At 31.6% G+C, this 15,099-nt stretch overlaps 1 protein-coding gene and 2 long non-coding RNA genes across 3 annotated transcripts; 2 read left to right on the top strand and 1 right to left on the bottom strand.

The window, feature by feature from the left end:
- The first annotated feature begins 347 nt into the window (after positions 1-347).
- Positions 348-4,056, top strand: LOC107360614 (uncharacterized). The gene is made up of 2 exons (XM_089267538.1): positions 348-792; positions 859-4,056. Exon 2 carries the CDS (start codon positions 3,381-3,383, stop codon positions 3,966-3,968), a length of 588 nt encoding a protein of 195 aa, XP_089123664.1. The 5' UTR covers positions 348-792; positions 859-3,380; the 3' UTR covers positions 3,969-4,056.
- A 1,854-nt stretch (positions 4,057-5,910) lies between these two features.
- Positions 5,911-9,480, bottom strand: LOC107360616 (uncharacterized). Its single transcript, XR_016198681.1, has 5 exons — positions 9,340-9,480; positions 8,829-9,251; positions 7,215-8,065; positions 6,714-7,140; positions 5,911-6,660 (listed from the first exon to the last, which is right to left on the bottom strand). It is a non-coding gene; the product is annotated as an uncharacterized LOC107360616 (long non-coding RNA).
- A 1,176-nt stretch (positions 9,481-10,656) lies between these two features.
- On the top strand, positions 10,657-15,068 carry LOC107360615 (uncharacterized). The gene is made up of 4 exons (XR_001568331.3): positions 10,657-10,928; positions 11,077-11,442; positions 13,635-13,943; positions 14,060-15,068. It is a non-coding gene; the product is annotated as an uncharacterized LOC107360615 (long non-coding RNA).
- The last annotated feature ends 31 nt before the right edge of the window (positions 15,069-15,099 follow it).

Genomic DNA, 15,099 nt, shown 5'->3' with positions numbered 1-15,099 from the left:
TTTGTTCAACAAAATGTCTGGCAAACTAATTTGCATTCCGTTACAAAAAAGACGAAACAAGGAGGTTATTTTTTAAAACATTTGTCAATTCAATCAATGTATCAATGAATTATTTTGATATTTAAGATACTTGAAGCTTTTCTGAAAGCCTTTCCGAGATTAAATTTTTGCATTATTGACAATTTCATATAGTTAAACTGATTAAAGTCTCATGACTTATATTTAATCTTATCAAGCTGGTTAATTGTTCAAAATTGGCAATATTGTGATGATAGAAATCAAGATTTGATTAACATTGTTAATTTAAGATTGAATCTTCGCTCAAGTTTATTTTTTCAAAGAAAACGATAGATGGCATTAGCTGCAACATAAAATTTGCTTATAGATTCTTGTTTATTTAATTACAATGTTTAATCAATTAATTTTTATGCCCTTAAGTTTCTTATACATTATTTATTTGCTAAATTTGTTAAAAAGCTTGGCGATCAACTTTATAAGTGTCCTTTGATATTGGTCCAAGAATGGCTGATTGAAGAGCGAGTTGATCTTGAAGACCTTAGGTGACTGAAAGCGATTGTATTTAGTCTCCAGTATTTTGCTTCGAATCAAAATTTGGTTTACTTCCAACTTTTTATTATTAAGGATGAAGACGAAGTGGTACAAATTATTCTACCTTTACAACCAATTATCCAGTTAACCCCATGCAAAAGGTTAAAGCTATTCAACCCAATGTGAGGAAAAAAAACAGCTGATCAAGTCGAGTAATGCAATTGATGATTATCTGGTATTTGGGTACTTCAAATCAATATTAACTGGTTTTAAAGTCAACTTTATTTACCTGATTCCCTTGCTTCTCAGACCTATTCAAGATGTTCATCAAAAAATCAACACTCAACATCATTTCCAATGGATGAATCTCATTCTTTTTCAATGGCGTCTCCTTCAGCCAACAAGAGTTAAAAATCAAGAGCGTTTACATCATCTGTATGACTTAATGGTTCAATGTCACTTGGTATGCTAATTGTTTACCAACTAAGCCAGAATGATGAACATTTGGATGAAAAAAAGATTTGGTATTGACTGAACTATCAAACCTAGCCATCAGCAGTGACAAAATAAGCAAACCTGTGTGTTACACTTGTTGATCTCAAAAGTTCCCAGCCAAGCGAGCTTTCAAGTTTTTAAACCTTGATATTTCTTTTTTTCATTTCAATGGTGATTAACATTATTATTATCCATCTCTTTCCATGATTACCTCGATTAATTATGATTCAATAATAATTACTAGAGATCACTGAAATGATCAGATCGCAACCTTCAAGCCATTACAGATGAATGCTCAAGAAATTGTTATTTTCAATAATCAATTAAGTGAAGCTGATTCCACCCTTAGTCTCAATTTAAATTGCATTTGCATTTAAGATTTTTCAACTCTTTCTAATCAAGCGACAATCTTATATTTCCCAATTAATAATGTTTCTCATCTAACCTTTCTTGATTGTCTTCTCAATCATTTTACACAAGATCATCTCAAATCAAGTGATCTTTCAAGATCAGCATTCAATTACAATAGTTTCATCTTCATTGTTTAGTGCAAGATGAGACAATTAATTCCTAGTTAGAAGTTTGTCTAAATTGTATTTAATGTTGATAGTTTAGTAAATTAGTAAATTGATTTCGTTTGAGTTTGATTTCCCATTTCCTTCAAATATTTGTGCCTTATTAAGGACAAATAAATCGACAAGCTGTAACCATTAGTCGAATTGTCTTTTCATTTCTTCAATGAATCAAGTGTAAAATCAATTGCTTCATCTGACTTTTACAAATTGCAAACAAAACCTTAATTGTTGGTCCTTAATTGAGCTTAATTACTAACCAATTACCAAGTCATTTTCAACCTTAACCAATATAGTTCATTTTTTCCTCATTTCATTCAGTGTTTATCAAAGCTTTTGATTTAAGTTTCCAACTCTTTTGGTTCACTCTTTTGTACAGTCGCTGATTAACAGCAATCACTTGATTAGCTAATGACCTTTTTGGCTAATCACATTGTTTGGAATAGTCTAAATCTCTGATCCAAGTGACACTGATTTACACAGAAAATTACTAATCATCCAAACAGCTGGCTACTTGAAAAACAAAGCAAATGTTGCATGAAAAATCTTTATGATTTTTGACTACCATCACAATACAGTTGATAATCGCGTCACTGTTGATTAATGGGCGTATTGTTTCACCGTAATTTTAATTGATCCAAAATCAACAATTTCTTTATGCGTAATACAATTAAGTAACACAACAGTAAATTTGTGATGATATAAATCAAAATTTTCCCAGTGATTGCAACCTGACAAAACTAGCCTATTGTCATTGGGTATTGTTAAATCGTTTGGGTTTTCATCTTTACCCATAAATCAGGTGTCTCATGAACAATATCTTGTCACTTGTCTTAAATCACCGATTAAAATGTTGAATCGAATCACACCATAATGTTAATCAAATTGTTAGTTAAACAACTAATCAAGCGAAAAGTGAAATTCGGATGAAAAAAGGATACAAACACATAAACAACGGTTTCCTCCTTGGAAGTCATAAGGAAAATCAGAAGCTAAAAAGACTAGTTGATTATGAGAAAAGATACAAAGCGAGAAACATGTTGTTATTGGTGACTACCATGGGTCCAACCTGTTGACTCACTGGACCAAGTGTATATTATATTTTACATATAACCGTCAAATTTATTAACTGACAAAAGTCTAATTAAAACAAGAGTTAATTAAGATAATAGTTTGGGTTCCTTAAGTTGGTTGTTGGTAACCAAAACATTTTTTCAACCTCTTGCGCAGACTCGCAGACTCAAGCGAACCGACTGACTTGAGTTAACTGTGTTGTGCATGTTGATAAACTAGTGGTTATCAAACATTGAGTTGTGTAAGTTTCATTTTAGAAACTCTGTTTTAATGTAACATCGAAAATCAACAGAAAAAAAGATCTAATTAAGTGACTATATACCAATGGATACATCATGTCTACCTGTTACGAGATGAACAAGTAAAGTTTACCTTAAAATTGGTAATAATCAATTCTTTGGAAAAAATTGTTTCTCTTTTTCCTCCTTTTTTTGGTTGTCTCTTTATGTGTCTGGTTGACAGTGAAAAGTGAACTTTTGTGCCTCTGTTTGTTTTGTTAGCCATTTTTTTGCCTTTTTTGGCTATTCAGCCATCATTTTCAACATATTTGTGCTCTAATTGTTACCATTTAACACTGTTGTCAACCTTTAATCTCACCATTATTGTCACCGGTTAAACCAATCGATTGATTATTTATTTAATTTATTGTAAAGTTTCAACTTATAACCTGACAACTTTACACATATCACGATGAAACCTCCTAAATTACCTGGAGTTGAAAAGTTCAAGTTTTGGGATAAATCACTGTTGGAAGATGACGATGAAATTGACAGTTCATCACCCCATAATACTCGATCAAACGCTCCTGGTTCCTATTCTGTACCTCATAGTGTCTTCATTAGAGGCCATGTGATTCGTAATACCTGTCCAACTTTACCACAAAAGTCAGTTTTCTGTGATATCATGGATTCATCTAATCATGAAGCATACCATTCCTTGCCAACCTATTGTCGGGACACTCGCCGTCGTAAAGTCATCCTTCCAATCTCATCTCGCCTTGCAGCCAAAGTTTTAAGCTCAACCGATCTCCCATTGGGCCTATTTGATATCCGTGATTACCATAAATCAACAAGATTAAGAGAGTGTACCGATGTAGTTACCGGACGTACCAATTTACCAATTAGACGAATAAATTGTAGCAATTCATCACTCCATAGTACAGACGATCATGAGCTGGCCTCAAACCTATCCAATGTATCTAATGTTTCCAATTTTTCCCTCTCCTCAACATCAACCTCATCTTGTCCAATTATCAGTGAAAAAACAATTGTCTCATGAAAACAAAACTGACTTGCACCCGTTCAAATTGACACCATTGTTTATAATCATATTTTACATTTGAAAATAAAAAATTTATTCACATTTATTTAATGGCTTCAACAATTGAATACCGACAATCAAAGTGAATAGTGATATTTTCACCATTAAATGTTCATCTCTATCATCTCATCCAACCAAAAGATTACCAGAATAACTTTAGCTTTCCTCTTTGATAACAAACTCAGTTATGAAAAATTGTTTCATAAAAAGAATCAGCAATCAATTCAAGTTGGTTACAATTATTCAATGAAAGCTATCTGTTTAAACAAACAACATTAACAAAATTGTAGTCAATCAAAAGCTAACAATCAAATTCCTAGATAAATAGCAACTGTACATATTAACGTTAATGTAAATAAATAGTCAAATAAGTCAATTGAAAGACACAGACAAATGTGTTTGCCGATTAAACACAAAAATGAAATCAAAAGTCGATTTTGATTCCATTTTCATTGTTAATGGTTAATAAGCACACAAACCTAAATCAACTGACAATGAAAATACATAAATGAGTTCACACATAAATCAATTAGATTAATCAAATGAATCTTCAAGAAACGAAAAAATGTAAAACTGATAAAATCTGAATGTAAAGTTACAAAGTAAAATGTTAATGTTAAGTTCAATGTTAAGATTGAATGTAAAGGTCTTAATGGAAGCTTTAATTGGTAGAACATTTGAGCTAATATAATTTCTTCTTCTCTTCCCAGTTAATGATTAACAATTAATCAAAGAATGAAATGTTGATGACAGACAATTAATGATTTAGTTTAATGGTTAATAGACAAAGTAAAGCGGACCAAAGATGGGTTTGTAGTTGGACTATCAAAAAGAGTCATGTTGAGAGGTGAAGATTGAAGGTTCATTTTTTTAAAGTAAATTGTTAAATTGTTGATGATAATCAAATAGCAACAGTTAATTGTGAGAAAGTGAAAGATGAAGGATGGAGGATTAAAGCAACAAGTTGACAGACTAACAAGAGAGTTGAAAGGTAAAAGGTAAGTAAAAAAAAGGGAATCACATTAAATGGTAAATATTAGTGGAAACAGTTTAGATGATGATTTGACTAGATTTATACACTTCTCGGCAAGTGATCCTGATTAACATAGTTATGATTAAAGGAGAAACAAAAATGTCTGAAAAGGGAAAGGAACCCAAAACAACGGGACTTCGGGCCATTCAATTGGAATGGACTTTTATCATTGAAATTGCCCTTCAAACATTTTTCTTCAACCTCTTCCTAGTTGAGATGAAAAGACACAAAAATACAGATTTCAAGATTTTACTGCTTCTGAGCTTTTTTGTTGAGCTAGATAACAGTCAATATCAGTAATTTTGTACTTAACTGATGAACATGTTAAGGTATCAAAATGATCTGTAAAACGATAATCATGAAAGAGATTGAGAAAGGTAGGAGAAGGAGGAGATTCCAATGGAGATGAATGATATTGATTGGACCTCATGTTGACACACATATTTATCTGAGTAAGCCTGATAATTTTACGCTTTCAATGGTTAAAAGTAAAGGTTGAAAGGTTAAAGGTTAACAAGACTAGTTGTTGTTACTTAAATGTTAAGGTAACCACAGGTCATCATCATAACTTTGCTTTTTTTGCTTAACCTTTACCTTGTTATTACAAGATTTACAATGCATTTTCAATTTTCAACTTCCAACCATTTTTACCTTTTATCTTTACTTTCATCTTGAGCTTCATCTTGAGCTTCATTTTGATTATCGTTTCTTTTTTCAATTAACCATCATTACTGATTGTCCATTTATTGCTATCCAAATCATTGACCATTTACTGCCCATAGGAGGTGACATGCCAAGAAGGTTCAAATGTCGGTGAAGACAATTGCAGGTAAAAGCGTCGTTCATTCAAGGCTATAAATTGATAGATTATCTTGAAATCTTTGGTTATTTAATTCTGGTTAGATAATTGGTTTGCTGATTTACTTTCACAGTACAAAGGTGACATTTTCACCATTAAATGTTCATTTAAAAATGAATTTACATTTCAATTTGTTTTTGGTTTTTAAAATCAGTAACGCAAAAAAAAGGGTGAAAAAATTAACATGAAATTATACATTTAGTCTGATAAGATGTTAGAGACTAAAACCAAAGATTTAATTTCAATTTCAATTTTCACCATTCAGAAGCTTTTTAAACCATGAAGTTGGCTTTGATGAAATGTGAGCTTCAAGACTCTGAATTAGTAAATTTTAATACATTTTCCCAAACTCAATTAAACATATATTTTTCAACATCATTCAATATAAAGGATTCCCTTCAACAATCTCATTTTGGGTTACTTTGCAAAACCAGAAAACCGTTTGTTTTTTGTTTGAAAACCCTTTTCATCGATATTATATAAAGCATGAAAATAAATTTAACACTTAAGTCGAGTCTTTAAACCTAATTTTCACATCTTTAGATACTCTAAGTTGGCCAAAAGGGTCGATTGAGGTTCAAGTTAGTCGCTCTGTTGATGTTATACATTTTTCATGTTATTCATTATAATTAACATTTTTTTGCATCCTCTGGCTCCTATCATGTGACCTTCAAAATTGATGATGATGATGATGGTGGCAATGGCAATGGCAATGGCTTTTGTTTATTATTTTGGTTTAAGTGTTTATATCTTATAACCTACGGTAATTTGGTTGGTTAAAGGCTCTTAAGTTATGTCTAAAATGACTTACCACTTCGTCTACTTGCAACTAATAGTATGATTACCTTGTTAATTTCATTCTTAGGTCCTGGTTGGATCCTCAATAATTTGGCCCTTTTGTTTGGCGTTTTATCATCGGTTGGCCTTTACTCCAAGAGTGGTCCAAGAGGAGCTAAGATTTGTGATTGGGATGATCCAAGTAATTGAGAAAGTGAAACACCAAAAAGCAAAAGTATTCAAGTTACATCTACTTTGAGAGTGAAGGTAAACTTTTCTGTTTTTTTTACGGATGAGGTTAAAGAGCAAGATGATGATGATGATGAAGTACAACCAAGCCCATGTTTTGTTGTTGTTGTTCATTTCGTGATCAGGAGTGTAATAATAATCAGAGAAACAAATGGTTAACTCGCAAGTAAGGGCTACATTAGGCAATGGAAAACAGCATTCGAGGTCCGTTACTATGAAAAGAAATAACATAATTTCAAATATTATTATCATGGAAATTTAACTATTTTATTGTTCTTCTTCTTACCTTAATTTGGCCATTTTTATCCATCCAATTTCAGCTCAATTTAACCTGCAACTATTCAACTTGATAGCTAAATATTTTTCTCCTTTTGTTGTTTCCATCAAAGGCAGTCTCATCATCATAATGTAATCATTAAAACCTCATCTTGTTAGCAAATAGACAAAGAAAACCTCATTAGCCGCTAATTAATCATTTGCAATTAATTTCTTTTTCCTTGTGACTTTTTGTTGGTTATGAAACAAAAAAATGTTATCATGAACACTTTCAAGCTTATCATATTTTGCCTCATTTTCTGGATTGAACATTATCGTTCCAACTTTACATTTTCAGCATCCGCATCAGGTTTACCGCTTTTTGATTGTTATTGTTTTTTTCTTACAAAACCATTTGTAAACCATTTATTGCTTGATCTTGACATTTTTGGTTGTTTTTTTTCAACTCCAATAATTTGCTCTTTTTTTGTTCATTTCTTGCCATTTCATTGTTCATGTGATAATAAATAATAATAACCCAGCAAGAGCACAACTTGATCAACATAACAATGTGGGTGAGCCTGACAACCAGAATCCAAAGCAAGGGAAGCACGGAAGACGCTGTAGATCATCATATGAAACAGTGAAATATAAAAGCTCAGCCAGAAAACTGAAAGCCAACGACAAGCCTTAAAAATTTTGACGGTTACGTCAAACAACTCTGTGCTTTTAACCCATCCAAGAGTCAGGAGAGTTTCCAAGATATATTAATTAACAGAAACAACAGTCCAAAAATGAGTGTAAACAGCAACGGTACTGGAAGGTAAGGAAGGCCAAGAAAACAGTCAAAGAGCAAAAGAGGGAGAAAAGTTGAAGGCAAGCCTGTAAAAAGTCAGGTTAAACGGAAAGTTAATTCAATTCAAGAAAAGCCAAAATGAATCGCAATGATTTTTATACCACAAAAAAAAGGTAACATGAAATACACTTACATACCATTAGAGGGAAAGAGAGAAAGAAAGAGTATGAGTCACGCCGGAAACCAGAAGATGGTAAAAAGAAAGGAAAAGAAAGAGTAATTGAGAGTAGATATTTTCCAAAAGACTTGCTGATCAACAAACAAAACTGGTTTCCAATGATCATGATTGCTGGCTTTTTTTTCTCACTCTTTCCCTATCTGCTGTTTCAATTGCAGTTATTGACAAATATTTCAATCTTGAACTTTCAGGATAACAAGTGAGTTGCCGGAGTTGCTGTTAAAGTCAACTTAAATAGCATCAGACTACTTTACCGAGGACACTTTCATCTTCACCTACCTTCTCTTTCTTCTTCCACTGTCTCTTATTTTTCAGCTGCCAGTCCATTCAAACAAACCGAATCTCCGGTCTCGATTCTAGCGATTACTTATTCCTTACTATTATCTACCAATCATTCATTAACCATTTTATTCACACTCTTTTACTCAACTATTTTCCCTGTTTTTATCTATTTCTCTCTTTTCAAAATTTCAAGGTTTTCACTTTTTTTTACATTCAGTAAATCACACTAATTTTAACATTCAATTTTCTCTATTGCTACTCAATTTTAAATCCACCCTTCAGTTTAGCTTCAACCTCTCTGGTCGTTTCTCGCTTTCTTTCCAACTTGCCTTTTAATGTTCACCATTACGTTGATCCGTTGCTTGTTAACCATTTACTTTGTTTTGCTGACGATTTCAATTCCTCGGCAAGCCATTTCAGTCTAATTAGATAATTGTCCTTTGGCTTGAATAGCTTGTCCTGGCTTGTTTTGTCTTGTCTAAACTCAGCTTAGCTTGGCATGGTTTGTTTTGCTTTTTTTATGCTGTAGTTGTGTTTTTGCTTTTCCAATAACAATGCAACAACTAGGCATTGTTTGTATTACAACTTGAGATTGAAATCGTTAACCAAAAGGTCTTTGAAATTTTAATATGGTACGCCTCACAGTTGCTTTAGTCACCTCAGTTGATCGTCTGGTTCATCTCAATGTTATTTTTAAGCTCATTTACCGTCCATTAGTTCATTTTCCTCTCTCCTTTGTTGTCTTTTTTTACCTAAAAACAAAATTTCATTAAGTCTTTGTATCAAGGTTACTGTTATTTCCATTTTGTCAATCCATTCAGTTTAAAAATGATTACTTACTCATTACCAAGGTTGCAAACAACCAACTCTAATTGCTATTTTACCAATCAATTCAAAGACTGTTTAAAATGCCATTCACTGGGACATCAAATCCAACTGTTACCTAAAACTAACGATAAAAAATTAGCCATAAAATTTGACTTAAAAAGTTAACAGTTTTTCAAGAAAATTCAAAACATACAAGCTTGAGTTGTAGCGCCATCTACTGAGAATGATAACATCTAGTTTAGCGGTTTCTTGGAGGTTTTTTGTTGATTTTGCTTTAAGAAACTTTGTTTACGTATAATTCTCAATTGAATGTCTTCAAATTGAACTTTTAATTTCTCCTATTATTTGTATTAAATGTGTTAATCATCACCAATTGTTATTATCCGGAAAAGTAAAGTGAAAATTAATGATGAACAGTTTTCAAGTGAAGATCAACAGACACAGCGAAAGCAAAAAGACTACCAAAGTGCGAAAGGAAAAAAAAGTAGTCTAAGAAAGTGAACAAGCAACATTTGTGTTGAACAAAAAAGTTTAATTGATAGTTTAAATTGGTAATTATTGTCTTCAATTGATGTAGACTGTTCAACTTTAATTACTAAGGTAACCTGTGATTTTAATGATGATGATCTCCTTATCCATCTCAACGACATTTCCTTCTTACCGTTACCAATTTACTGTTATTGATTGTTTTTGTTACAATTTTACAGTTTAACCAGCCTTACAACACTCTGAACGACTAAAAAAGTGAACACTTGGATTTATCTTTACGGGTTAACAAAATGGTTATTACATTTTAATTGTTACCTTCAGTTGACATTTTGATATTTGCTGCCACCATTAACCGTATATCTTACCAATATAGACAATGTTATGGTTATGTTTTTTCTTACTTGTACGTTTTCCCGTTGAAATCCCTTGAAATCATCAATTTTTGAGATTAACTCATCAATCATTATATTATATTATCTGTTCAATAGTTATGAATTCATGGGTACATTTATTATGGTGGAATCATTTTTCATTTTTTATAATTTCCAACAACAAAGAAACTGTCAATTTTACAATTGACAGGCTTTAGGTTAACCTTGAAAAAGCAACATCAACAACCAATGATAATCTCATCTTTTCTGATAAAACCTGATTTGTATTCATCCAGGTAACAATATGCTTCATCATTGATACATTATTTGGCTAATCAAGATTACAACAAATTGTAAATGCTGAACAGAAACAATTGTGCATATTAATAGAAAGGTGAGTAAGTTTGGTTCATCATGAGTTTCAACTTTTATTCCAATAACACTAATTGATATTTCTTTTTACTTTCAGGCTTCACAGAAGACGATAAGATTAGGACAATTCACTGGCAACTTATCAATATGATTGAAACAATAACTCGAGTAAAAACCAAGCCAGAGAGATAGAGAAAGTTACTAGAGAAGGAGAGAGGAAAGAGTTAATTGATTGACAAGAACCTGGAATTTTGTGAAGCCAAGAGAAAAACAAAATCCATGTTGACATTGCTTTCATTAACTGATCAACTGATCAGTTGGATACACTTTTAAGGTCAACCATTTACCTGACCCGGGACCGTTTTGCATGTATGCATCAATGAGCCCCAATTGACGTAGGAAAAAGTCATAAGCAAAAAGAGAAAACATTTGAAAATCGAGTTTCTCTTTTTGTTTCCATTTCCAGTTTATTTTTACTTCGAACAAAAAATTAACCATTTTTCCTTTTCTCTTTCAGTTACCATTGTAATGACAAAGCCATCGCTTTCGGAACCATTCACTTCAATCGAGCTGATGGTTTCAAAAATCTTGGATCACTTACCTCAACCATTTTAATATATTCAGGTTGAGCCACATTGATTCAGCAATTGTATTCATTCCAATTCAAGTTAACTTTTCTTTTACTCTACAATCTCTTTCGCTCTCTTCGCCATCACTTCATACTTATCATCCAATGTCTTTGAGCTGCTCATTTCTCATAACGTCTTCTTCAAATCATCTTTTACACTCTCATGGGACTTATCATTCTTCAGAGCAACAAATCTCGGCTACAGCTGCAAAGAAAGAAGTACAATTTTCCGACCAAGTTGTTCAACTTCACTCTGTAAGCCGATTCTTTTTTGCCTCTCTTTCTTTTCCTTAAGGCGATTTATATCGATTTATCTTCTCAAGACTAGATCACAATTTCATCTAATTTTCATCATTTCCACTCAAATCCATCTTAAAAATGTCACGAGAAGAAAGCAACTATCAATTTCAAATAGTTGAATATTGAAAACATAGAAACGTTTCATTGTTTATCGTGATTTCAAATTGATAATTTTTCATGCGCTTTTTCCAATTGATACATTTTTCTTCTCCATCTTTGCTAAGTCTCTCATTTTTCACCTTAAAAACTTCCTTCTTTTGATTCCTTCTTCAGTCCTTTCTCACTACAAATTTAAAATGATTAATGAAATTTGTTGACTTTGGTCACATCTATTCAATCTTGTCTGTCCATGATAAGTGTCTGTTTCAAAGTTTCTTGTTCAGTTTGCTGTCTTATCCATTTATCTCTGGAAGCTTTGAAAATTTGATGAAAAATGAGAATCAAAAGTGTTGAACAAGAAGAGAAAAGAAAGAAAAGAAGACGTCAATTGTCACATCATGATAAACTCAGTCTGTCTGAACTTTAGTTAATCATTTGTCATAACTATTATACCATTTAATTGGATCCAGAAAAATCAATGAAAAAAATAGTAAATTTCTTTTCTTTTCCTGACAACAGATAACACTTGACTATTAAGTCAGTAATGTTTTAAAAATCACTGTTTTCTCAAGACTTCAATGATTATGTAAAGATGAGTTTACATGGTAAAGTTCAGATCTTTTTTACTCTTTTTACCTTCCCATTAACTCGGCTCATAAACACGGAAATAATTGATGTATTTTTGCCTACAGGATCAGCATACTCAGGATAATCAAATGAACCATAAGAGGATAACGAAGATCACATTTATCCGTGAATAACTTGTTACTAGAGCTTAGTGTTTTTACCTGATATCTTTAAACTTGTTTCACTATTTATTTTGTTCACTAAACAGTCAAAGCGTGCGATTTGTGAAACTTAAATATTTTCTTGCAACTTGTTTTACCTTAAACTGTACTTTGGGTAATCTGTTTTTCATACCTAATATTTGAAAAGACAAATGATTTCAGGTCAAATCGTTTACTTTTTCCTGATCGACAATCCTAAAGATTCCAGTGAGCTCCATTGATTAATTGATTATCCAATAATTGCAATTATACCGATAAATTGAGGACTCAATTATTGTTAATATTGACAGTTAATATCAACTTTCATCTTAAACCTTTAATGTTTTTACTCGACACAAAACATTTTCATCATTTCAAGATTATTAGGTTTTTGCAAATTGTTGCTTCAATTGTGATTTGAAATGGAAAAATCAAATCAATTTTTTTCTACTTTTAATTTCAATCAATTTGCTATTGAAATCCATTTCACCAACAAGTTCATCTAATTACAGAATTAGGTTGCTAATTATGTTGATTTACTTCTCTGACAAATTGAGTTTCTTTTTCTGTCTTTTCATTTCGATTTATATTTACATTTTTATGAATTACATTTGATTAGTTGATGATAAAAAGTAATATCTATATTTAATTAGTTCAACACTGAGGTCTTCATGTGTTCATCATTTGCTCAACTTTCAATTTCAAGGTAAAGTCTGAGTCTTCAAGGTTAATTGCGTGATTGTCCGATGAATGTTATTAACCAACATTTGACTGATGACTATTTAATGAAAATCTGATTATAAAGTAACCATCAAGCGAATGCAAACAAACGGAAAAATCAATCATTTATCTGTTTGTTCATTTCAATTTGTTGATTATCAATTGAAGATCAACAACTGATAAATCTGCTTATTGTTGTTGATCAATCAAAAGCTGTTGGTTACAACAAAAAAACACAAAAAACGTTTCAATGTTTTCAGCTTTTCCATCTCATTGACATTCACCTTGCTCAAATGATACATTATTCAATCATGCAAAAATATGAATCAACCATTTCCGTTAATTGTTATCACCATGATTCACTTGATTCATCAGTTTGGTAAAAAAGTTGAAACAAAAATGAAAAATGATTAGAGACCAAAAACAGCTCAACTGATCAACAAATGAGTTTGCAAAATTGATATCAATCCATTTCTTTCTTTCACATGTTTACATTTTTCAAATGAAATTGTCCTTGAATTGAACCTCAAACTAAACTTGAACTTTATCTGATCTTTACAGATGCTGATACTTGCAATTGACATGAAAATTTGCATCATCTGAAAACTGGTTGACATAAAACCTTAAGGAGGAAAATAGCGAAACTTGGAAGCAAAAAGATGTTTGAAGTTATGCTTTTTTGGCAACATTTGGATTAACCTTGGTTTCATCTGGATTCAGGATTAAACGTAATCTCATTCAACATTTTACACTTTGAATGTGCAATGACAAAGGATTGGAAACTATTTTTAAACTTGACTTGCAACTAGAAGCTGATTTAGGAATCAACTAATTGGAAATTTTGATTGTTTTTACTCTGAATCAATTTAGGTAAAGAAGGTTGAAAATATTCATTTCTTCAAGTTGATTGCTTGAAGGCTTTTCATTGAGATTCATTTATTCATTTTTTTCCTTTCAATTTTTAACCATTTCATAATTTGATCCAGAAACGATCAAGATGAACCTGCAAGACTCGGCAATCAATTGGTAATAAATTTTATGGCCAACCAAGGTAGAACCAGAATTAGAGTTCATTAATCATCTTAAAATGTTTAATGATGGTTGACCAAGAAGGACTGATGAAACAAAAATGGAAAGTTGAACATAAATTCATTATCAAAACATCATTTTTTGGATCCCCAAATTGGTTGATGATAATACATTGATAACCTTTTCAACAAGGATAGACCAGATCATGAGGAACTTCAGAAACATGGAAATGTTTAAACCACAAGAAAGTTGCTCGTTTTTTTGTGTGTTGCAGAAGCAAAAAAAGTGAAAAGTGAAAAAATGAAAAAAAGTTGATTACCTGAATGTGTATCATTAATATATCATATTGAAAGCAAAATGTTTGACAGTTATCATTATGGGAAAGCAAAATGATTATGGAGTGAAGGTTGTTTATCCGGCATTTTTAATCAGCCAACATGTCAAATTTAATTTCAATTTCAATCAAATATTGTAAGTGCTTGAAAAGGTAAAGTCCAGGTGTGGAAGAGAGAAGGTATAATGAACCGTTGGTTGAACAAAAAAGATTGGACTTTTAGTCAAATATTTTGTTACATTTTTTAATCTTTCAAATATGTGACTTTTGATTCTTGTCATGAATCCATTTATGAGAAACAAAGTAATGGACAAAATTGTGATGCATGTTTTATCGCTTGAAGACAATGGCTAAGATGGTTTAAAAGGTTTCCATTAAGTAAACGACCATTATCCGAGTAAAACAACAGAGATTAACATGAATGTATTTATGAGTTTTTGGCCTTTTACCTCTTGGATCAATCTTAGCTTAACAAAAATCTGAAATGCAATCCGATGTAAATACCAGTTCGACATCTTAAAATTAAGAGTTATAAAAATGTTTAGATTCACATACAAAGTCGTTTTGCTTCAAAGAAGTGGCTTACAAATCAAAATTTATTAAAATTTCATTGAGTTCATGTCTTTGGGAAATCGTTAACAATTTATTGTTTTTGAATCCTTG

The sequence above is a fragment of the Tetranychus urticae genome, chromosome 2 (genome assembly GCF_039701765.1).
Source record: "Tetranychus urticae isolate SD_2017Ah chromosome 2, NJAU_TeUrti_SD_1.0, whole genome shotgun sequence".
NCBI lineage: Eukaryota > Metazoa > Arthropoda > Arachnida > Trombidiformes > Tetranychidae > Tetranychus > Tetranychus urticae.
The sequence above is the reverse complement of the archived record's forward strand: the minus strand, read 5'-3'. Positions and strand labels throughout refer to the sequence as shown.

Excerpts from the sequence above, each read along its gene's own strand:
- LOC107360614 (XM_089267538.1), top strand. The coding sequence starts at position 3,381 with ATGAAACCTCCTAAATTACCTGGAGTTGAAAAGTTCAAGTTTTGGGAT.